Source organism: Ambystoma mexicanum, chromosome 2q (genome assembly GCF_040938575.1).
Source record: "Ambystoma mexicanum isolate Mex_15411 chromosome 2q, UKY_AmexF1_1, whole genome shotgun sequence".
Classification (NCBI taxonomy): Eukaryota; Metazoa; Chordata; class Amphibia; order Caudata; family Ambystomatidae; genus Ambystoma; species Ambystoma mexicanum.
In genome coordinates this window covers 1,270,381,619-1,270,407,145 of record NC_090924.1, presented here as the reverse complement: position 1 = coordinate 1,270,407,145, position 25,527 = coordinate 1,270,381,619, and the positions used below count along the sequence as shown (strand labels likewise).

The window sequence follows — 25,527 nt, the reverse complement described above, 5'->3', positions numbered from 1 at the left end:
TAGCTTCCCATGTTTCAGGGGTTTGTTATTAGCACATAACATGCCTCTGGTTTTCCAATTAACCAGGTGCTCCACGAACCCGTTCCGTACATAATCCGAATCTGTGATTATGACCAGTTCGTGGAGTTGATGTTGGACAGCAGTGAGGATGGCTTGATGCACAGCCATCAATTCTGCCACCTGACTACTTCGGGGAACAATTTTGTATCCAGCGGAGGGTTCTGGGGACTCCTTCACCCATGCATTCCCTACGCCGCCCACCAGTTCTTTCTCCCCATTGTTGTCAACATGGTACGAGCATCCATCCACATAGACAGTGGGCATTCCCTCACACTTGTCCTCTTCAAAGACCTTGTGTGGGGAATTGAGGTATGCCTCCATGTTGTCCTTGATTTTTAGACTTTTGTCCTCGAGACAGTTTTCTCTGGCACAATCATGCAAGTCAGCCAGACCTTGCGCGAAGGGACTCTTCTTGGTTTGGCCATATCTGACCTCCACAGGAAAGCCTTGCATTGACAGAATCCAGGAAGTAATTCGGGAATTACTCACATTTCCGGCCCGGATTCTGTCACTTTGGAGGTATTGCAGAGGCTGGTGTGGAGTCTCCACTATGATGTGTTCCCCCTGGATAAACGGGCGGTAATTCTTCAATGCCCACACCGTTGCCAGGAGTGCCTTCTCACAATCGTTGAATTTTTCCTCCACCAAGGATAAAGTTTTGCTCGCATAGGAGATTACCTTATTGACCTTGTCATGCTTTTGGTATAATACTGCTGTCAAGCACGTATTAGAGAACCCTGTCTCCAGGAAGAACACCTTGTTTCTGACAGGGTAAGCTAGGCAAGGCGCTTGTGAGAGGCTTCTCTTGAGTTGTCTTACTGCCTCGGATTGTTCTGGACCCCATTCCCACTTGACCCCCCCCTTCAGGAGATGAATCAGGGGTCTAGTGATCTCTGCCTAGCCCTCAATGAACTTTCTGCTGTAATTAGTCAGTCCAAGGAGGCTCCTTAGTTCCCGCAGAGTTGTGGGATCCTTCAGTTTCTGAAGTGCTTCCACTTTCTTGGAGACAGAGACCCTGAGGAGTAATCTCATGCCCCAAGAAATTAAAACGGGTTCTACACCACTGTGCTTTCTGAAAGGAAAGTTTCGCCCCGGCTGCCCTCAACTGTGTCAGAACATAACGGATCTCTGCTATGTGTTCTTCCATAGATGAACTTTTGATGAGGACATCATCTACATAAGCCAGGTTACCCCTCGCACCCAGGTCGGGCATGGCCTTATGTAGGAAAATGTTGAATTAATTGCCGGAGTTGAGGTATCCGAAGGGAGTCCGGGTCCATGTGTACTGCTGGCCCCCAAAGGTAAAAGCCAGTTTGTATTGGTCCTCCCTACTGACAGGCACAGTCCAGTATCCATTGGTCAGGTCTATTGCTGTGAACACCTGTGACCCCTGGATCTGGGCCAGCCCTTGGTCGATGTAGGGCAGAGGCCATCGGGAAGTATGGACCCGTTTGTTGAGCTCCCTAAGGTCGGCACAGAGTCTCCACTGGCCGTTTGGCTTCAATATTCCCAGCACCGGATTATTGAAGGTGCTGTGTACTGGACGGATTATTCCCCGGGACTCAAGGTTCTTAATTATTTCATTAAGGGACCCCATGGATGCGAGAGGCAAACGATATTGCTTCAGAAACACTGGGTCATTCCAGGGTCCGTGGGAATTGTTGTGGTGTGGATGTCGGTGCGACCACAGTCATATGTGTCTACCGCAAAGAGATCTTGGAAATCCAAGAAAACTTGTTTCAACTTTTGCTTCTGTTCCAGAGTCACACAGGCATCAGATAGGTTGACTCTCTCTTCCACCATCTGCCTGAAGCCTGGAAAGACTTCTGGTTTGGCTATCTCAGCGGCCTCCTCCAGCTGGGAGGAGAAGTCCCTGATCAGAGTGCTGATTTGGACTGGAGGCTTCAGGTGGGAAAGGCAGCCCTCATGGACCTGGAAAATCACCTCATCCCTCCTGAAGTCATAAGTCACATCTTCCTTACCATAAGGGCAAGAAGTGTGCACCAGGAAGTTCCCCTCATGCCGGGTGAAAATCCTGTCTGGTGTTGTATTGTCCTCACTGTCACTGTCAAAACAGTCCTTGGGGATCGGTCCTAACAGTTCATTTCCTAAATCAATGGAGAAATGTCGGTCATCAACCGCCGTTCCAATAATGGTGCCTGCGGCTAGAGTAATACTCTTTTAGTCGCTGTTATCCACCTCTATTGGAATGGTGTCATGTTCTATGTTGACTAATGGTATTGGGTTTACCCCTAACCCTTGCTGTTGGAGAGAAGCATTTAGATGTATGTAAGCATCAGGGTTTTTCAATTTTTGTCCTCTTTTAGCTTTCACTTCCAGGGAGAATTGTCGGGTCCTTTCTGGGATGGTGACTTCCTCTTTAATCTGAATTTCAACTGCATAAGGTAGCAATTGAGCTGACCTAAATGCTTTTTCTGGATCATCAAAGCCCATGGGATTAACCGCTAATCGGGACCAAGCTTTGAAGTTTATTAGGTCCAAACTAATGGCGAAGCGATTGAGAATGTCACTGCCTAAGTAAAAGGCGGCAGTGACATCTCGCACGACCCAACAATTATGGACTATGCTCTTGTTGCCAATGGAGATTTTGAGCATACACCTGCTTGGCAGGAGATGTTTCGAATTGGGTGCTTCCAGGTCCATTTCCTATTTGTCTATCAGTTTGAATGTGGGAATGGCTGGATCTTTTGGGAGTTGGCAGAACATGGCTTTGCTGATGAAGCTCTTACCGTTGTTCACACACACTCGGGCGAGAACAGAGTCCTTCCCATCATTTAACTGAACAGGGATGAACAACTGCTCTCCAATTTGCTGAATATCAGCCAGGCTCTGAGCTGATTTCACATTTTACTGGACTATAGGAGTGGGAGTGTCTGACTGTGGATTGGTAAAGAATTTCAAAGTGTTTCCTTCCAGTGTGGAATACCACCTTAAACTGGAAGGAAGGTTGATTTTCAGAAATAGAGAGGACCCCCCATCACCAGTCTGTTTTCCTACTGCTATTACTGTCACGTCTGGAATTTGGTTGTTCTGGAAGTGAAATTCTACTTGGTCAGATTTTTGTTCAACCATGTGGCATGTGCCGTTTAAACTAACATGGTTGACACTCTGTTTTAATTTTATTGGTCGGCTAGTCTGGGTCCAGAGGACCTTGTTTACGCAATCTATTAGGGGTGACAACCTTCTCAGGAGGTCATTCCCTAGTAAACAAGGGGTGCCCTCTGGAGTCACTACTATGACCGGGTGTTTCACCTTGTGTCGCCCAATTTTAATGTCCAAATCTGCTGTCCCCTCGACGGGAATTTCCTTCCCGTCAAAGTTCTGGAGTTGTCCAGGAAGAGAGGTGAGAGGAATACGATAATTCTCTCCCCTTCCTAAATTCAGTTCATCAAAGGCCCTTCTGGACAGAAGGGTAGCTTGAGATCCAGTGTCCACCAGCGCTGAAATTGTACCCTGCCCCTGTACTTGTACCGGGGCATAATATCTTCCCTCCTTCTCCTCAAGGGGGCACAGATAATGCACATTTTTGGACAACTGGTGGGCTAATTTTCTGGTTTTGGACATGGCGAGAGAAGAGATTTGGGAAGAATTCTGTGGAGAGTCTTGGGAATCTGAAAGAAAAAGTTGGCAACTGGTGATCAGAGCCATTGTTGGTTCCCCGGGTTCCGGTTCTGGGCCGCCCCCCATTTTTGGAGGCAGTCACCAGGATGGGTTTGAACCAGGGGATTTCGGTATTGTGGGTTCTGGGATGAGATGATGGGCGGCGGTAGCTCAGTCTCCACATCTCCCCAGTCTGGATTGGAATCCCTTGGGACCCATTTTTCTTTGGGAGGAGTTCCCCCATCTCTAAAGGAGAAGATCCTTTTCCAAGGATCTTCTGAGGATCCCTCTCCCTCAAATTGGAAGACCTGTACCTCCTCCACAAAGTGGGTCTGTTTGGGACCTTTGTTTCTCCTACCCCCCATCTGCTCCTTGGGAGGCAGGCTTTCAGGGGCAGTTCCTGGTTTTCCATGGGGTTGTTTACAAGTTGGGAAGGAAGCTTCCTCCAAGGCTTTACACCCCCCTTCCCCTTGTGCCTCCTCTCTGGGAACTGGTGGGTTATCGGGGTGCTGCCCCCATCATTGTTCTGGAGCACCAGGTCCAGAGTTTGGGGCATTCTGCGGTGGCATGCTCATCTGAGGGTTCTGTTGAGCCCTCAGTATGTGACCCAGATCCCGTGCCATATTTTGGACTTGGCGCTCAAGTTGTGAAACCCGCTCAGGCTGATGCGGGGCTCTATTTTCTCCCCTGGGCTGATCCCGGGAAGGGTAGCTATCCCTTCTCTGGTAATACCCCGGATTGGGAAGATTTGGGTACCCCTCCACCCTTGGCCTCCCCTCTCCTGGATTAGGTTGTCTGGGCTCAGGGAATTGGGGAAAGAAGGATGGATGATTTTGGGGCTGGAAATTGGGTGGATACCTGGGGAAAAAGTTCTGCCCAGGATTTGGTGAATTTCTGCCCTCCCGGGGGACGTTAGGAGGGAAGTTCCCTGGGTCAGGTGCTTGGCTGGATCCCCCCCCTTGGGCTGGAGGAGTCCACACATAACCCAGGATGGTCGGTTTCCCTTGTAGCGGGGACTTACATAATCAGGGGAGCGAGGGACCCCATTTGTGGGACTACCTCCTTGACTCCCTGTCTGTGACTGGCCCGAGGGCCTTCTAGGCTGTGAATTATTTGGTGCAGGCAGGTTTTTAGGCCCCCCATCTCCAAATCTAAAACGGGGGCAACCTTTACCTCTGCCACCTTGGCAGCAGCAGGGGTGCTGTTGGTTTTGGGGTTTTTCTGCGCATTATTTTTATTTTCTATGGGCTTCTGCACCTCATAGATCTGGGTAGCCTGTTCAATGACCCAGTCTAGTGACCTCTTCTCGTGAAAATCTCTCACTAGCTGGGTCATGATGTATTTGGGCAAGGCATGGAAAAAAGTATTGACAAATTCTCTGCTGTCCGTGTGCACCCTTCTGGTGGTCTGCGCAAAGGCACGCTTCAATTCTTGTACGAAATCTTGTGGGGCCTGATCCTCCCCACATTGCAAATTGTAGGCTGTCTTGCAAACCTCTTGAGGATTTCTATGAACAGAAAAATGTTTCAAGATGGCCGCCCTATATGCGGACCATCTTGAATGGTTTTGGTCCTCCAGCCCCGCAAAGAAACTGGAGTATTCTGGTTAGAAGGTCCACTTTACATATTGAATACAGCTTTGGCTGTCCTTCAAATGGAAAGTCTCCATCATTTGCTCATAGAGCTCCAAGTGTTCCCAAACAGAATACTTGGCGTTCTTATGATAAGGCGTGATGACACTCCTTATTGCCTTTATTTGTTTCAATGGGTCCTTAAGCAAGGCCCTTTTATGCATTACTGGCCTTTTTGGTTCGGGTAACCCTGGTCCATTCATCCTCCGACTCAGAAGCGCTGCTCCCAGAGGTGCCTGTCTGATCTTCCAGGTTTTCCCGGATTCTGCGAGCCTGGGAATGGCTGGCAGAATGTGGGGACCTGGTCTCCTGTGTCCTGTGACACTCAGAGGAGTCTTCAGATCCCTCCTTGCTACCAGGATTTGATGGGTATCCCCCCACCGACCTAACTGGGCAGAGGTTTTCAGGATGCCCTTAGTGGGCCTACTCTCCTGGGGTTCCCCATTAAATTGCACTGTGCTTGGGTGCCCATACCCGGATGCACGCCCCTCCATTCCTGGGTGGTACTGGCCTATGAGCCCCATACTTTTAGCTGGATAGTAATCTGCCATCCCTGTGGCCCCGTGCTCATGTGCGCCAGGGAACATGGGGGTGGCAGAGTCCAGGGACTGGTAGAGGTGAAGGCACTAGGGCTCCTGAGGTTATGCTCAGGAGTTTCTCTTTCCCAGCGAACCTCATCTCTATCCGCCCCTGCTCCCTGTTGCAATGCAAGAGCCTGCGCTTTCAGTTCCTCAGTTAAGGCCTTACTAGACTCTATCAGTCTCTCCTGCATCGCTACCTGTTGCTGGAGCCTATCATTCTGCTGGCAGAGAGCCTCATTCTCTCTCTGCGCCTCCTGATTGGTCCTGTAGTACTGGGACAGTCTTTGCTGCAGCAGGGTTACCTCCTGAGCTGTGTCCCTATTGGCCTGCTCCTTTCTTGCCAGAGCATCCTCCACCCTCCTGGTGTGCTCTAACAAGTTCTGGTGTTCTTTTTGGAGGTCACCCAGCCCCTGGAGGGCCAGGTGATTTTCTTCCATTTTCCTTTTTAAGTGGCAGACTTCCTGGCCTAAGGTATCCCTTTCCTGACTAAGAGCCTGCATCTGTGCCGCCAGGTCGTCCCTTTCCCTTTGGAAGGCACCAGCTTTCTGGCGCTCCTGATCAAACTCTGCCTGGGTATCCAGGTCTTTCAGAATCAATTTATTGCTTTCCTCTTTCTCTCTGTCAAATCGAATTTGCAGGGTGGCTACCTGCTCTGTGCATGCCCTGTTGAAGTCCAGTTGTTGCTCCAGCTTTTTCTGGCTCTGCAGAAGGGAGTCCAAACCTTCTTGGTACTCCTTCTGCAAGGCCAGAAATCTGGTATCCTGGTCAGCCTTTTCCTGTTGCAGCCTATCCATATCCTCTTTTATTTTAGTGATGTACTGTCTGCTGTCATTTTCTGACTCCTGGCTCCCGTGCAGCCTCTGCTCAGAAGAGACCAGGTCAGATTGGGCCTTTTCTAATGCCATCTGTTGCCTATTTGCCAGATCTTGGCCTTCAGCACATTTGTCCTGCATGACTTCCATATATAGATACAAATATGCCGCTATCCTGGCAATCTTATTGTGTTCATCTTTTGCCTTAGGGGCCATATATAGTTCGCTCAGGGCCACATGTAGGGGACCCTGATCTCTCCATATATCTGACCCTGTTTCAGTGACCTGTTGCGCGATTGCCTGCAACCAGACCGCCTGGTCCTGATGAGTCCACTCACCTCTCACAAATAGCTTATGTAAGAGGTGCTCCCTCGCTATTTTCATATCTACCAGGGTCGTCATGCTGGAGATTGATCTCCCTGCTGACTTACAACAGTTAGTATTTTATTTTGCAAAACAGACCGTTCCCTTAGAGCGTTCCTTTGAGGGGTGCTTTCACAGTGTAAAATAGCGTGGTGATCTAACCGAATATGTGTATCTGGTCAGTTGGCACACTGTATTAATATGCACAAGTGGTAAATCTAACCTAGAAGATCCTGGCTCCGAGCCCCCACTTTGTAAGCGATATTCAATCAACACTACAGCTAAGTCAATGCCTACTCTGGGATGCTGAGGAAAACCCTTATTGATGTATTTTTATGTCCAGTTCAGTACTCTGGATGACAACCCTTGTATAACACCCCCCTCTTAGAATCCCCCTGACCCCACTGAGCCAAGAAGTAGGTTTGCTTTGCAAATTAAAAGGTTTATTTGAAAATTTAAACAATATATATACATATCACACTTCTATAAATAAATTGATAATGGATATTACACTTGTGAATATGAGCAGTAATCAGCAAGAGGGAACTTATGAATAGGAACAGAAGAATAAGGTGGGAAAGAATGCTTTATATGGTTCAAGGAAACGCAATGATGAATGAAATGCAGTACAGAAAATAACTTGATATGGCTTCAACAAAAGACAATGTAATCCCTTTTCCTTGACTATTCACTCCCCCCCCCTATGCAATGTAAGAAATGGAAGGAGAGCACACAGTCTTCAAGAATCCCAACAAAATGCAATACGAAATGCAGTTCCCCCCCAGCAAGCTTAGAGGAAAACAGGTAGAGGTTTGAAAAACAGGCCCAAAATGCTTTGAATGTGATGACAATGAAGTGAGAAATGTGCTAAAAATGCTTTTAATTCCCTCTAGAGGTTCAGGGTGGGTGATATCTAGTTTATATTAGTTCAGGCTCGCTTTAGCAATGCTCTATGTGTAACCAGCAGGTTAAAACGAATTTTAGCAAAAGGAAAGCAAGAAGCTGCTGATTTTTACACGTGGCTGAAATTGTGCAAAATGTCAAATCGCGGCAAATTTACTCGCGCGTCGAGCGTAATTACGGAGGCACTATAAGGAGTAGGAAGTCGGTTCTAGGTTCGTTGGAAAGCCTAGAATCTTAGCTTTAAGATGATAGATCCCATTCCTAGCACAAACGGTTCCGGAGATACGGACGATTTCGTGAAAGTAGTTTTTCGGATTTGAAATTTTAAAGCTCAGAATGACAGATGACAGTTCTCAGTTTTAAAGATGACAGAATGACACGATTCTAGAAGGCAGTTCTAATAGGCTAATATAGTTTGGATTAGATTATTTTAAACTAAGAGGTTGGTTTTGCACAGTGAGTACTCACACTATATTTTTGAAATAAGCTGTCAAGTTCTGGTCAGGTTGGACGGGACTTCTGGCGGTTCTGAACAGCGGTCTGGTCTCTGGTTCTGCTCTCAGCACTGCACAGGTCTGGTCTCTCTGGATCTCTGGTCTCCCTGGATCTATGGTCTCTCTGGATCTATGGTCTCTGGAGGTTGATGGATTTGAAGTCTGGAGTTTCCCGGCAAAGCGTCCCGCAAGAAATTGGAAAGTGCATTCCCAACCTGGGTTTTAGGTGGCCCTTTTTATGTGTTTTGAACATGGGTGTGTGCCTGGGCCTAGCTAAGCCGGCCCCTCTCACTTATCATTGGCCGAGCTTTCCTCTCTCCCTTGATTGGGGGGAAGAAATGGAGTGTCAGAGTGATGCTGTAGGTTTTATGGTCAGAGGAACCTCCCCTTGTCACATTGCACACAAATCTATTTCTGATCCAAATACATAATTATCTATGTACCATTTTTCTCATATTATAGGTCCAGTTAACATATTTTCTGTAGCACCAAACCATCCGATCCCTGTTTTTGTACGATGTCGTGTCCACTGATGACAAAATTCTCCCCTTTTCATCCAGGTAACGACCTCTAAACCTTTCCAGATTTTACACAAATGTGCACCAGGGATATGGGTTTCAGATGATAAAGTTTCAGATTTTTAACATGCAGACATTTGGAGTAATAACCTTTTTTTCCGCTACTATCCCCAGGAACATACCACAGGGTCCTAACACCTCTTAAAATGTGCACCGAAAAATCACAAGAATAATGGTATTATTTATATAATTTTGACCAGTCCGCACTATGAGTTATCTATCTTTTTAAAATTATGCCCTGGTCAAAAAGGGGTGTGGCGTCCCACATCACATGGTGGAATAACTGGTTTATCCACTTCCCCCAAGCTCAGCTTGCTAGCAGAGGCACTGCCCCTCCCAGTTTCTCCCAAGAGGAAGCCACTTTACGGCCCCCCCAATATAACATTTGCCTGAGCCCAGGACAGGGCTTTGTTCAACCTCCTGCAGTCTGCAGGTCCCCTCCCTTAATTCAATCAGGGAGGTGTCATATCCTTTTGGTGGGGCCAGCAGGATGCAGCCAGGCCTGGGAAGAGTTGTTGAGCCAGTTCAACTCCTGTCGGGGGTAGTTGTCAGGCAGAATTCAGCTAAATGTCACTTTAGTTCCCAGTTTTCTACATTCAAATCCAACTTACATGCAGCTATTTTTTATATATACATTAAATAATTACTTCCTTCAAGTCATTTCAGAATATAGTTTTACATTGTATCCACCTCTTAGCAAGTCTTTCCTTGGCCTGGTTTCGGTTCATTTGTTCAGTTTTACACAAAGGTCTGGTGGTTTTAAAACGCCGGCTTTCTGATAGTGGTGAGCACCGGTACAGCATCCATTTTTGACATTAAGAAAATTAATTCCCCACAGTTCTGGGTTGTTTTTGGCAATCAGCATTGCCATTCCCAATGGTTTCAGGCTACTGTGTGTAGCCCAATGGTTGTTTTAGGCGGTGCCCTCCTGTGCTCACAACATAGGCAAATTTGGGTGGCAGCCTATTCTTCATGTTTTCCCTGTGCACTCTCTGGGGAGTTCTGGCCATCATGATGTTTTCCATGCCAGTACTGCACAGTTTTATGGTAGGGCTTGGACGCATGGGTAAAATCATCCCACACCGTCCAAGGCAGTAGATGTGTCCACTGCCCCCTCCCAGGGCACATCAGAGTGAGCTCTGCTGTGGACCAGGACCTCCCACTCTGCGCTGGAATCTAATAGAGCTGGCAGTGCAGACCCTGAACGGAATCATCCCATCCTCGAGTCCCCTGAGTGTGCCTCACAGCAACCCGAATGCCAGACTAGCTGAAGCTCCCTGTTCTACCGCACCAAACTGGTCGCTCCATGTTCATTGTACCTTGAACAAAAGGGAAGGTGCAGGCACTGCTTTTTATGCTTCTCTACCTCCAAACCTGTTGGCATTTCAACCAACTCGACATTGCATCATGCCCTAGTAAAGTTTGTCACCTGCTAGGCCCGAAGCGACTGCTCAATGCCAGGACCCAAACCAAATTGCTGGTGGGTCACACGCTGGCTCTGACTGGGGATTACAACCATGGCTCGACTCAGCTAGCCCTTGAACCACCACCTCAGTGACCTGCACATCGTCACACCCAAAATCACCACTTCAATGACTGTCGCCCTCCCCCTCAAACCACTGGAGCATCACTCATCGGTCCCTCCAGGCAGCTAAAGCCAGACTCGACTTGGACAACTGCGAAGCATTCTGGGTCCAGGCAGCTAAAGCCAGACTCGACTTGGGCAACTGCGAAGCGTTCTGGGGACCACCCGACCTGCATGCTTGAGAGCCGTCCTTCTACCACACAGAGCATCCACCTTCACCCCTACTCGACTTCCACTTGCCTCTTCGGCCTACACAATCCAACATGCCCTAGTTGAGCTTGATCCGCTCACGTCTATGTTTGACACCGGGTCTGACTTAGTCAGCTTACCAAGAAATTAATCCAGGTACTGTTGAGTCTGAACTGCCCCATTGATGCACTTGGACCCTAGAAACTGGTTAGGTCACGATCCCTCTTGTTTTCAAAATATTATTTTTGTGGCTAGTAATTTACCTACAAACCCTGGAACTATGCTCAGAGTATTACTTTCCTCCCTCTGTTCTTCCTTCGGGGGCAGGGGTGGGGTTTACAGTATTTCTAATTGTTCCATAGCCGATGGTGTGTTTAATTAAAGTATATATATTTTATAGAACCTTGATTGGCCATTCTCTTTATTTTGGACTGTGATATTGTGCCTTCACACCCCTCTTAAAACATAGCTTTTCCGTGGCCCACATTACCACAAAAGGCGAAGGACGTATTTCTCTAGCATGGGGTCTGGCATGGATTCACATGCTCATGAATATTCCCCGTTGTTAGGCTGGGAATCCTCAGTAAAAGAAAAAAAAACGGTTTCACTTTCACTTACAAACTGTATTTCATCTTTAAACCAATCACTGTCCTCTGGGTCATACTGCCCCATCCAATGACAGTCCTCTCCCAAAGCCCCTCCTCTAGCAGCCATCTCCAGATTTGTACGGCATACTTCAGTGTTGGGAGTCCTCGCGTTTGCTCTGCGAGCTACTTCTAATTTTTTTCGTGTTCGACGGAAAAAGGTACTATATTTGTTCCAAAAGAGCATGCCTGCTCTTTTCTCCATCTGCCGACAGTGGGCATCCATTGTCAGTCAATTTCAGCACTCCTCAAGGGCGAAGATCATCGAATTTTCCAGAAGGCCATTGGGCCTACTTCGCGCCCTCTGACCATGACGGAGGAGAAGGAGCGGAGGTCCCTCTTCAAGCCCTGCACCAATTGCGGCCTAGAAAACATGTTTGTGGAAGACAAGCACCTACAATGCCTCTACTACCTGCACTAGGACCATAAGGAGGTGGAGTGCGATATATGCCTGGGGTTCACCAAGAAGACGAAGAAGGACAGGCACAGTAGACTGATGGTGTGGCTCAATGCTAAGGCCTCTTCCCCGTGCACTGAACAAGGTTATACCTCACCCAGGACTGGCCAGTCCGAGGAGCGTCCTTCTAAATCCTTTGAGGGCACCTCATCCATGGGGGCCCAAGACAAGGCCAAGAACCGCAAGTCTGAGTTCACCGAGGTTGCCGTGGAAGCGGGTCCCAAGTTGGATAGGGCGCGATCGACGTCACCCTCTTCCTTCATTGCCAGCCGGCAATTGAGCTCCTCCGCAAAAATAAAATCATCCACCCCGGCTAAATTGCGGGAGAAATCCAAAGGTCCGCACATGGAGGAGAAGAAGAAGGCTGGACTGACAAAGCAGGCCCAATCGGTTCAGGCTAAGACTTAGTCAACGATAGAGTTGGTGGCAGATAAGGCATCGAACGCTCTGAAGGTAGCCCCCGCAGCACAGAAAGTATCCTTGCCCCCTAGGTGCGATACCGCCTCAGTGACTTTGGCAAAGTCTGCTGGCACGCCAGAAGGGGGGAAACCAGCTCAGGCCCCAGTTCAAGCCCCAGGAGGCCCCGAAGCAGCCCTCCCAGGCCATGGCACAAGCCATGGAGGTCTACGCCCACAGACGACGAGGACCAGTAGTCCTTGCACACGGTCCACAAGGATGTGGAAGAGGAGAATGCCGGAGGCGACAGTGACAATGGAGATGACGGCTCATGGCCTAGTTTTCTGATCCTTCCAGCTCAGCCGACGGATGTGTCTCTGGACATTCTCACGACCCTTCACATCTCAGTGTCAGAGATTCAGAAGAGGATGCCACAGTGCCTGGTTCCTGTGGTCCCCGTTCAGCCTTCAACTAAGAGGAGGAATCATCATCCGACACCCCCATTTCAGCCTCCACATCCGCGTCGTGCCCCCTCTCCTCCAGCAGACCCTGACACAGGGACGGACACAGCCACAACCATGGACAACGAGGATGGTATTGTTTAAGTGGGCGGCGGGTCTCCGCATTCCGATGCTCCAACAAGGGTGTCCCCTCTGGACGAGGTGGGGTCTTTCCATTCCATGATCGCCAGAGCCTCCAAGCTTTTTCAGCTTGTGCCCGAAGAAACCAGGTAGAGGGGTTTCTTCTACTAGAGGCACGAGTCCAGGAGGAAGACAATCATGGCAGTGCCCCCCTTCTGGATGACGTGTGGGATGAGGGTCTGGCTCTCATGAAGAACCCTTGCACTTCTTCAGCCAAACTGGATAAGCAGGAGAAGAAATACCGGGTGCCGGATTCCGCACCCAAGTGCCTGAGGTCACAACCATCGCTGTATTCGGCGGTGTCGGCGGCCACAAGGAAATGGTCAGTTAACCCATCCTCATCGTCTTTGGTCCCTACGGACAGTGAGGGGAAGAAGCTAGACACCATGTGTGTTGAATCAACTTCCGGGGCACCAGTGGTCCAGGGATGAATATCGGTTTCTAAACCCTCAATCAATGCCACACCTCTAGTACACCAGAAGGGATCCGAACAGATTGGAATACAATTGAATTATAACACCTCCTTGTCCAATTTTGGCAAAGTGGATGGAAAGGCAGGCTTATCTCTGCAAGGTCGTGGATCACTGGTTTATTGCAACACAGCGAAAAGAAAATTATTACTCAATGATAGACGAGATCGTCCAGTTAAGGTTGTATAAAAATATCTACTTTATTATTATTACAACAGACAGTTCCAGCACACTACAATTACAACTCACAATACAAAGGCACACAGAGGACAGACAGTTTCACGAAGGAAAGGGATGCACTCTGGATACTGACACAAGGGTAGTTGGTAAAGTAATCAGTCTTATAGTTCAGGATTATTTAGTTCCAGCATTAAAGGGGCAAAGGGTCATAACGGTCTCTAGGGGACATAACGGTCTCTAGAGGCCTTCGGAGAAGGACCAGGGGGGCAGGACCACAATATACGAGGTGCTGGAGAAGTTCTTGGTGCTCGACAACATCGAGGGGGTCCAGGGTGCTTTGCAGCCCTTGAGACAGAGTTAGTGGCGGGAGACAGCTGTGGGTAACAGGCGGCAGGCAGTTTGACAAGCGAGGGTGGATGGACGTCTGCAGGCTGTCCAGCGCGGCGTCTCGGGGCCAAGAATCATTGTCTCTGTGCTGGCTGGCAGGTCTGGATTGCTGGTCGAGGCATCTCGGACGGCTCTGGTCACTGCGGCATGACAACAGTCAGCATTGCAGCCGGATGTGGTTCGAGGACTCCACTGTCTCGAAATTGTCCTTAAAAAGATGGACGCTGGATGATGCTTGTGTGGCACTTCTCCTAGTTTCTTCGTAGGGCTCATGTCCTTTTAAGGCGGAGGGCCAAAAGCTCAGGAGGCTGTTAGCAGGCAACGGCCTTGTCCTTTGTCCAGAGACTCTCTGACATTTCCCGCCTAGGAATTTTGCTGTCAGAACCTAGCAGGGTATGCTGTGTGCTGGCTGGGTACCGGTTCTGGAGCTGCTGGATGGGTCCTCTGAGTCTGGTATCTACCTCTGTTCCCTGGGAGATATTTGGGGGTGGGATCTTGCTTCCCTCTTGGAACTCCTGGCCTTGCTTCACTGGTGGAAGATGTAAGGTAGACTGTACCTTCAGCTTGAGTCCAAATGATTCCTTCTTCTTACTCCTTGCAAAGCCTTCAGATGATCTGCTAAATGAGGGGTTGAGGGATCTTTTAAAGCCAAATGGGACCCAATGATTGGTGTAGGCTAAGCCTACCTTAATGAACCAATCATGGGTCCCCACCAACAATCTTCGGTTATGCATGAGGGTAGGACCAGAGTTCTCTGCAACAGACAGAAAAGGGGGTGACAACATCTACCTGAGTCCCACCCATCTTCCTGTCTGCTGTATATTAAAGCGTCTCGCTGGTTAACTGATTCCTCTGTGACTCTTGATTAAAGTGCAGGTTTTCCCTTGAAGTATGTGTTGGGAGCAGATTTCCTGTCTCCACCAAATCACATATCTCTCCCATCTGAAAAGGGGGCAGCTCTGCAGGGGTTTGCTTACAGTAAATAGTGAACCCAGACATGCATTTCACTGCTTTCATACAGAGGGGTGGGAACTAGCTTCAAGTTGACACATTGCACACCAAAGGGGTGTTAGTCCCGCCTTCCTTTTGTCTCTCCAGCAACCAAGCCCACTCGACAGGCTTGCCTCAATTATCTCTCATTAGTATGCACTGCTACCAGCCAGAGAACAAAGGAATGCAGATGCATGGAGCCTTTGATATTTTAATTAGGCTACTTGTGGCCGGCGCACGGTGTGCCTTCCCCCTTCTTGGACTGCTTTGTTGTACCCAGGGCTGTCACATTCCATGTGAATATGACAGGGGACGATGGTGCCTGTAGGCTGTGTCTTCCCAGAGTACAGGTGACTATGTGCTTGGTGCGGGAAGCAGATGCAATGGGTGCGGAATGGCAGCACTCATTTATCTGAGGATGGTCTCCCATCATTCATTTTCATATATCAAAAAATCAAAAAGCCCAAGCCAACGCACTCTCCCTGTGCGGATAGTCAAATTCCTCACACCATGGGAAAGAAGGTGATTAACACTGCAGCGTCCATGATCAAGGTGGCCAACGCACTGGCAATCCTAGCCAGGTAGGACAGGGAGCTGTGGTACAAGCCGGCCCTAATATGGGGTGCCTTCCTGATGATAAAAGGATGGAGGCAATCGCTCTTTTCAAGGAGGGGGAAGTTCATTTGATTACGCAATACACAGGCGTTGGACGTCGCCGACATAGGGTTCCGGCAGATAGGGAACGGTGGCTGCCTGCGTTGAAAAGGCTGGATGAAGGCCACGAATTTCCAGCAGGAAGTCCAGACGAAGGTGTTGGACATGCTCTTTGAGGGAGAGAACTTGTTTTGGAAGGTCACCGACGAGTCCCTCCAGGTCATCAAGGTGAATACAAAGACGGCCCGTTCCTTGGGCACTCTCCAGCAGTAGCGCTCTTCTTTTCTCTCCTCCATGGGAAAGTAGAGCATGTCTTCCAAGGGTATCTCCTCTTCGTACCATCAGCCTTTCAGATCCACAATCCAGGAACCCTACAGAGGCCGTTTCCAGGCCTACAGTAGCAGATGACAGTGTCACCATCACCCGCTAGGCCGGATGCCGGCTCAGAAACAGGCCTGAACTGGTCGGGATGTTGAGCCCCCAGCTGTGTACCCCAGTGGACTGCCGGCTGACGAAGTTAGTCAGCAAGTGGAAAAAGATCCCCACCGACAGATGGGTGCTGGACGCTCTCGCCCAGGGACACACCCTGGAGTTTCAATGCAGGTGTCCACAGATCCCTCCGGTCGCCTATCAGGAACAGCACATTCCTCAGCTCCTGGAAAAGGTATGGGCAATGCTGCAGAAAGGGGTGATAGAGCTAGTTCCCCCATGGCTCCGTCGCTCTGGAGTCTATTCCAGATACGGGGGCTTGAGACCCATCCTAGACCTGCAACGTCTCAAAAAATACTTAAAGTACCAAAGGTTCAGGATGGCCATGTTGCAGCACATGCTCATCCAACTGGAAGAAGTAGACTTCTTGAATTTGCTGAACATGGAGGACACCTATATCCACATCACCATTCACAAGGCACATCGAAGGTTACTGCATTTTGTAGTGCAGGGCCAGCACTACCAGCTCAAGGCCCTTCCTTTGGGATTGAAGTCGGCACCCAGAGTTTTCAGGAAGTGCCTGTCACCGGTGGTGGCCCATCTACATTTACGGGGTATACACCGGGGTATACACGTATACCCGTACTTTAACGACTGGCTCAACCCGGGCCCACTCGCGAGAGTGGGACTTCGGACACATGGAGCCGACCGTCCTGCTGCTGGTGGATCTGGGATTCTCCATCAACTATCTAAAGTCCTGCTTGACACCATCGTAGAACGGACTGTTCCTAGGAGCCAGACTCAATACGCTATCCTGCCTGGCGACATCCTCAGAGGAGAGGGTAGTAGCCATACAAGGGAAGGTGCAGTGGCTGTTGTCGAAGAATGTCCACCACAGTGCGATCCCTCAAGTTGTTGCTCGGCATCATGTCATCCTGCATCTACCTCATCCGACTCTGCAAGTTACAGTTGCGACCTCTTCAGGAGTTCCTGGACACTCGCTGGATATAGGTGTCCGGAAGCTTCGCGGACAAGGTCCCGCTCGATGAGGAGTTCCTCAGGCGATAGTGTGGTGGGGTGTCTGCTCCAACATCACGAGGGGCATGGGATTTCAAAACCCTCCATACCAGGAGACAGTCACCACAGACGCTTCCCTGAAAGTCTGGGGAGCCCACACTGGATGTCTACACGCCAGATGCCTGTGTCTGCCGGAGTAGAAGGATCTCCATATCAACATCTTGGAGCTAGGGGCAGTGTTCTGGGCCCTTAGGTCGTTCCTTGCGTCTCTGAAGGGCAAGGTGGTGAGGACCTTCACGGACAACACCACAACAATGTTCTACATCAAGAAACAGGGGGGCACTTGATCCCCAGTGCTCCAAGGAAGTGCAGGACTAGTGGTGGTGGGCCATCAGTCAAGAGATGTTCCTCGTTCCTCTTACCTAGCGGGAGCCAAGAACACCATTGCAGACTCCCTCAGCAGGGAGTTGCACTCCTGCCATGGATGGAAACTTCAGCAGGACCAGGTGGACCGCATCCTTGTCAAGTGTAATCACTCTGTTTGCGTCGGAGGCAAATCCCAAATGCCAGAAGTTTGCCAGCAGATTCCACCAACCAAGGAGCATGAGGAATGCGTTCTCCTTCCTGTGGTTAGGCCTGCTCCTGTAAGTCTTTCCTCCGTTGCCTCTCCTGCTACGAGTCATCAACACACTCAGAAAGTGCCAATGCAGGATGATACTTATCGCCCTGGCATGGCCGAGTCAGATTTGGTGTCCAGACCTTCTCAGCCTGTCAGCATCACCTCTGGTCAAGCTGCCGATAGTTCTGGATCTTCTCACCAGAGAAGCAGGTGCAGTCCTGCATCACGGCCCAGGATTGCTGAACCCAAAGGCTTGGCTCCTGCAGCCTTAGAGTTTGGTGGATACGAGTTGGCTGCAGGCTGCAGAGAGATTCTCGCCATGGCCAGGGCGTTGTCGACTTTGAAGTGCTACGGTCACAAGTGGAAGCGTTTTGCCACGTGGTTCCTGTCACAAAAGATTACCCTGCTGAGGGTCATGCCCCTGCAAATTCTTCCATACTTGCTCTCCTTGGCCAAGGCCAGCCTGACAGACCCTTCTATCAAGGTCATTCTGGCAGCTATCTCCCGCTACAGATCTTCACTGTGGTCTCACCGATTCATCAAGAGGTTCCTCAAAGGACTTTTTCAATCTTTCCCACTGGTGAAGACTCCTGCCCGGGCTTGGGAACTCAACGTGGTTCTGACATGGCTCATTGGTGCCCCCTCAAGTTCCTCTCATGGAAAACGGCTTGCCTTGTGGCCATCCCCTCTGCCAGGAGGGTGGTTGAGATACAGACCCTATCCTGCAAGCAGCCTTACCTGACTTTCCATGATTCGAGGGTGGTGCTGCAGATGCTGCTCGTGCCTTGAAGTTCTACGTGGCGCCCACGAAAGGTTTTCGGAAGACTTCACAACTGTTTGTGGACTTTGGTCCTGTGAACCATGGGAAGGCCCTTGTCCAAGGCTTCCACTTCAAGGTGTCTCTCCGGCTGCGTCATGCATTGTCATCGGTTGGCGAACCGACAGATGCACAGCCAACGGGGAGCCCACTCCACCAGAGTGGTCGCTACGACGACGGCGTTCCTGTCTGGTGTGACCCTGCTGGACATCTGCAGGGCTGCTACGTAGTGGTTCACACACACTTTCACAAAGTTCTACTGCATCGACAGGGATTCCAGATAGGAGCCCAGAGTTGGCCAAGCAGTGCTACACAACCTGTTCGGTGAGGTGAGTCTGTCCCGGAGGTCAGAGTTAATTGCTTCTTTTGAGCCTTGCCACCTCTCGCCGTTGTGTAATGTTGTACTCACTTTGTATTTATTATTCATGAGCATGTTAATCCATGCCAGACCCCATGCTGGAGAAGGAACAAGTTACTTACCTGTAACTGTTGTTCTCCAGCATGGGTCTGCCATGGATCTCTTAACTGTCCCTGTTTTACCTTTATGATTGCGTTGGGTTTTGATTTGTAGAAATGTGAGGGCTGAGTGGGCCATTTTATCCCACTCATCCTTGTACACCTACGGAGCAGAATCCAATTAGTCACAAAGGCGTTCTGTGCATTTTGGCAACACCACAGAGTACTGTGTATTCTGACCATTAAAGACGTAAATCACCTTTTTAAAATAGACAGCCATCCATTCAGACACATCTCCAAAGCCCAGGTGCACACTCCACCTGGCCTTATCTTCCTAGCGGTCAGCATGCATCTACTCAACCAGGCTGATCTGTGTTGTGCCCTATTCCCTTGAAGTAAGGTCAATATTTCTAGGATGCTGTTTGTCTCCATTTATACTGCCTGGTGCATCACACCGTTGTCGTGAAACGGAGTGCTCCGGATGCATCACACATCCATCCATTGCTCAGCTGGTTCGGTTGATTGCTTTTGCTTCGTGGCAATTTTCAACACAGAATGAAATCTCAGTGCTTGTCACTTAAGAATCCTGTGCACCGAAATCACTAGTACAGAGCAGGCAGTGAATGTGGCAGTAACACTATTGGAACCATGGCCAGCAAGGAACTGTGCAGACTATACTTTTAAAATAGTCACTTAACTGGTTACCTTTTAGCCACCTCTTTCTTTAAATTAAAAATTGAGCACGTTTTAAATCATTCTCTAAACTTACGGTCACAAAAGTCCTCAATTTTTTAGTGTGGTCAAACCATGTGAAAGAGAATAAAAGCACTTTTCAAGATCCAACAAAGGGGCATGGAAAATGGAACTATATATATGTATGTGTATGAGCATGGTGGTTTCGAGAGCTCCATGACAGTATTGCCCTATTTAAGTACATTGTCCTGCTAGCTTCCACCGTGCCACATGAAAATGTTCATGACAGTTTCACATTTCTTCAAGGAAATGTGTGCCAGTTTGGTTTGGTTTGTTTTGTTATGTTATGGCTGTTTATGTAGCGCACGGTCACCCGAAGGCATCTTGGCACTGAGGAGGTAGAAGCCGCTAGAACACTAAGGCACCAATAGACTTAACACAAAGAGATTTAGAAGAGATGGGTCTTCAAAGCTTTTCGGAAAGCCAGATGATTAGACAGTAGCTTCATAGCGGGTGGAAGACTGTTCCATAGCTGTGCCGCTGAGACCGCGAAAGCGCGGCCCCTAGCCGAGAACGGCGAAAGGAGGGCACGCACAGCAAGCTAGCAGAAGCAGACCACAATAAGCGGCTAGGAACATATGGCTCAAATGTTACACATAGGTATTCTGCTCCTTGACCGTGCATAGCCCGGTGCACAATACAGAGCGCCTTTTATTGAATACGCTGCGCCACAGGAACCAGTGGAGAGAGCACAGTGCGGGTGATATATGGGATCCATAAAGGGTACCCATTGCCACCCTAGCTGCCAGGTTCTGGAGGCGCTGTAAGCTGCCGATCTGACCCTTGGGTTGCGACAGGTACAAAGCTTCAATAGTACCACGCCACATTATCCGTGTTGCCATGCTATTTTCTATATTTTCCCCAAAGCATGGCCTTATGTCATTTTCACACTGACCACAAAAGATTTCTCATGCAACTTCATATTGTCCCCAGGAAATAACCCCATGCCCTGGAAGATTGCTCATGCCTATTAGAAAAGTCCCCTTCACTTCACATATTCCCAATAGATTTTGCTAGGTCCCTTTCACAAGCACACATTCCGTCACATTGTTCCCAGAAGATTGGATTTGTCTTGTCACCCTACAAAACCAAATGTAAACGGTGGCTTACGACCCAATTTTTCTCAATTTTCTAAATATTCTCGAGAGAGAGAGAACCCACCGAACCGCCCTTGGCTGCTTCACTCTGCCCCTTTTACAAATTCACTGCAGTTCAAGTGGCCCCCAGAAAATTGTCTGATAAGCTTTCAGCTTTCCAGAGTAGCTTGCTCTATATCCCTTTCATATTATGGCAAAGGATTTCCCTATGCAGGGACGTCATTTGGGGGTCGCACCTACGATCCCTGAGGTCTCACTTGCTCCCACAAAAAAAATATATATATATAATATATATTAGAAAAAAAGGAGCAGGCGCCCCTCTCTTTTTTAAACTTTCTTTATTGGTTTTCACAAAGCAAGTAAACCGCAAAACATGTGCACATCCCCCAAGTATCACATCCCTCCCTCGCCCCCGGCTCACAGTGATTCCATTCATGGCATTATAACTGACATTTTAGCCTTTATTTTACCACCTCTACCTGATGTTACCAGGCTCCCCCTTTTCCATTCGAGGGAGTCTTATAGCATTACCAGACACATTCTGGGGGCTTTGCCGATAGGTCGTCAGGTGAGAATGTTCATTATTCGAGGACCTCGCCCGTAATCCGCACTCCGGGTGAACAATTCCTACAAGGGCTCTTTTACAGTGTCTCCTCGGGGGTTTTTGTCCTCTGCCGTGCTTCTGAGTAATATAGGTGGAAGGGAGGCCAATAGTCAAATGGCTGGCTACTGACAGGGAGTGTTGAAACATATCTGGTTTCCCCTTGCTCACATATGTTCATAGTTTCCAGCCATCTCTCGAACGTGGGGGCGGTACTTTTCCCCCATGACCTGGCCACCGTGTGTCTGGCTATGACTGTGGCCATTCGTAGTAGCTTCCTTACAGTACAAGTTCCTTCTGTGATTAGGGCCAGGAGCCACATTTCCGGCGAGTAACATTGTGTTGTAGGGAACGTTGCGGACATTGCACCCTCGATCTTCCCCCAGAAGGGCCTGACGTGTGGGCAGGTCCATGCTACATGATAAAAGTCTGCTGGTTCCATGCCACAGCAGGAACCCCTCTCTAGATAGAACATGGCATGATAACCTGTTCTGTGGTTTTTCCCCACGTTGGAAGTCCGCAGCCATTGCTTTTTGCTGACTGTACTTTTCACAAAGGAGGAATATCCATGTGCATGTCAATCTTTGTTCCGGCCACAAGGGCAGTCCAGCACCATAATCTCTTGTTGGGCCACATCAGTAAGGTGGAGCTGTGCCTCTCTGAGCACAGTGAGCAAGGGGTCCACGTCTGGGTTCTTGGGGTTTGGTCACATAACCAGACTGGCTGCAGCAATGTAGGCCCATCTAGCCACATAATAACAAATACGTTTGCTTTAACTATGATGCCTAGTAAAAATCTCAGGCCAGTGCCACAGTAAGAAAATGTATGCAGACTAGCTGCAGCAATGCAGGCCATTCTAGCTATGTAACCATGCTTATCATGCAAACATGATAAGTGTTATTATATGGCTAGACTGGTTTTCATTGCTTAAGCCAGTTTGGTTACGTGTCTGACTCTGGCCTGGCATTTTTTACTGGGCATCAAGGTTAAAGCAAACACGACACGTGAACAAGGTTTGCTTTAAATATGATGCCCTGTACAAAAAATGCCATGCCAGAATCAGAAAAAGTAACCAGGCTGCCTGCAGCAATGTAGGCCAGTCTAGCCACATAACTATTCTCATCATGTTTGCTTTAAACATGATGCCGAATAAAAAAATCCAAGGCCAGTGCCACAGTAAGAAAAATAACCAGAAGGGTTGTAGCAGTGCAGGCCAGTCTAGTCACATAACACTTATTATGCAAACATGAAAGTGCTTTTGTGTGGCTAGACTTGACTGCCTTTCTGGAGCAAGTCTGGCATGGAACCTGTGCAGACGGCAGCATCTTTCACTTCATTTTCCATCTGTTTTTTTTTTTGTGGGCGCGTGGGCATTTTCCAAACCTTACTTGTAAACAGATGTGTTTTTATGCAAGTGAATGTGGTGTATTGGGACAGTAGGGTGGTACTGCTCAGTGGCAAGATGACAGAATTCAGCAATGCTTGGCCTCCATGTACTGCTTAACAACCTTCCCGTGCCAGGGCTTTTGAGTTTTCCTCTGGCATTGCGAGTGTGATTGAGATGTGTACAAGCCAGTATGCATCTTTCCCGAGACCTGGTACTCTGGTGTTGTAAAAAACAGTTGTATATTAATGGATTTTCATCAACAGGCAGCAACTAACACAATCCCTTATGCACAGAAATGCAACTATGACATTCTCCTTGATCATTGCAGGCCTCGCAGTTTAACATGGAGCATTTTTCCGGTTTGCACAACTGGTATGCATGCTCCCACGCGCGGCCGACCTTTTGCAACGTCTGTCGGGAAGCGCTGCCTGGAGTGACGTCCCACGGCCTCTCCTGTGAAGGTAGAGTACTGCCCAGCTGCTCTCCGCTCTCCCTCTGCCCTACACTGCTGCGTGCTCTGCCCCCTCGCTCAATCCCATCACCTGTCTCCTTGCTGTGTAGCTTGCTATTTTTTGTTGTTCATTTTTCAAAAGAAAAGTGCTTATGCTTTTTATTCTGCATTAGTGCACATAATTATTGCAAAATTCAATGTCACCATGAAGTATTGTCTGGAAATCGTGTTCTCATCTTCCCTCGATTTTGTAATCATTTAGTATGTTCACTTATTTATAGGAGCCAGTCCTTTAAACTGCTGGTGTTCGTTTTTGAGTTTTACAGCATTATTTCATTGTTGTATTTTGATCCGCTCTGCACTTTAACCTTACTGTCTCTTCACGGCTCCATTATAATGTTCTCTCTTAAGATGCATTTTTTTGTTTTAATGGTTTTTAAATGGACACATGCCTTCGTTTCGTTAAATGCAGCAGCAGACGCAAATGTGTCAGGGATGGCATCTACATTCAGTAGTTCATTGAAAAATGGATGAACATTGTCAAAATGAAATAAAAATTAAGTCTAGCTGTACCCATCTAACCCTCTCTCGTCCTCCCTCCCTCTCTTCCCCTTCTTCTCGCTCTCCCTCTCTCTATCTCCATGTCTCTCTCTCCCCCATCTGTCTGTCTCTTTCTATATTTCTCTCTCTCTTTAAATCTTTTTCTCTCTTTCCTCTGACTTTTTCTCTCTCACTCTATGTGTCTCCATCTTTTTAGGTGAGTGAAAAACACAAAGTCAAGTGTTTACTAGAGCCACCCCAGCTGTTGCTGACAGCTGCACGGCCATAAAGAAAAAAAACATATTTTGCAGGGACTGTGTTTTTCTGCAAAAGTAGATATCAAAAAAGGAAATGATTTAATGTTATCAATATTGTAAACTGGCTCTTTTTTAACTTGGTCAATGTTTATTTCTAATGATCCCTTCCAGTATATATATATATATATCAGTCATAATAAGATGTTCACTATTGTCTTACTGAGCAAAGCACATGATCAAAACATTGACTAAGCATATAACCACACCCACCTCTTTAAAATGCACAACTACAGAAATGGGCAGTTCCAATCTTCCTGCCAAATTCTTGCCACCCAGAGAATTTGCTTTCAGGTTGCGTGCAGGAGCTGTGCAATGTGCACCCTACTTCCCCGTGCCTGACCTGCCCTATCACAAGCGAGGCATAGGTTAGTAGACCATGCAGACAGGGGTGTTTTCAGATCCCTGCCCGCATATCAGTGTCCTAAGTAAAGTATGTGTCGGCGAGCATCAAAGATGAGCGCATGCGTGGATGGGGTGGAAGCGGGCCCCAGGCACCCACACTCTGTCCTTCCTCCTTCATGCAAATCTCTTTGTCATTAGGGGAACTTGGAAGCAGGAGAACCGCAAGCAGAACAGGAGGGGTATTTTGCCCCTCGTCTTTTGCTACTGCATCTTCATCATATATCTTGCCCCATCTTTCAAACTCATTAACCACGTGTTCTCCAGTGCATTGTCAGAGGTGCAAGTGAAAATTCGGATTCATCCAATTTTGGCCAAGTCTGGGCGTAGGACATGCCTGCTCTGCTTAAAGCGCTCGTTCCAGCCATGCCACAGAATGTGTAAAATTATTTGGGAATTCAAATGTTTTTATTTTATTTGTACTTGGTTTGTTGAAAACGTTTACAAAATCACACATTACCATTCCATCATAAAGTAGATTATCAAAAAATTGTAAATTTACCCTGAAATAAACCAACAAATCTAAAAACAGAATTAAATTATAATTACACTATTGCAGTTATTTGCATGGTGTTTTACAGGGAATCCACATAATTACCTTTACTCTGAGCCCTTTTTAGAAGTTTAGTTGTATCTGGCCTTGGCAGACATCTAGTAGCTCCTGAATGTACGGAATGACTGTAATCGGTCGCTGGTTATTATATGCATTAAGTATTCTCGACCAGAATTGATCCGACATCATCGAGTTGTCATTGGAAGCAAACTTCTGAAAATACTTTGTCCTCATTTTTGACACATTTGGACAAGCAATCAAGAGATCTTTAGAGTTTCTTTAGAGCAACCGAACCTGCAGATCCTGGTTTGGAGTGGCAGATCCTGGACTGGAGTGGCAGATCCTGGACTGGAGTTGCAAATCCTGAACTGGAGTTGCAGATCCAGGACTGAAGTGGCAGATCCAGGACTGAAGTGGCTGATCCAGGACTGAAGTGGCTGATCCAGGACTGAAGTG

At 48.3% G+C, this 25,527-nt stretch overlaps 1 protein-coding gene across 7 annotated transcripts in view; it reads left to right on the top strand.

Moving 5' to 3' along the window:
• The window catches only part of LOC138570086 (diacylglycerol kinase delta-like), a 1,083,011-nt gene that overhangs the window by 847,001 nt on the left and 210,483 nt on the right, over positions 1 to 25,527 (top strand). For all 7 annotated transcript variants that reach the window (XM_069648673.1, XM_069648675.1, XM_069648678.1 and 4 more), the window contains one exon: positions 23,140 to 23,272. In XM_069648673.1, coding sequence (XP_069504774.1) covers positions 23,140 to 23,272 — 133 coding nt within the window. The remainder of the gene's footprint in view (positions 1 to 23,139; positions 23,273 to 25,527) is intronic.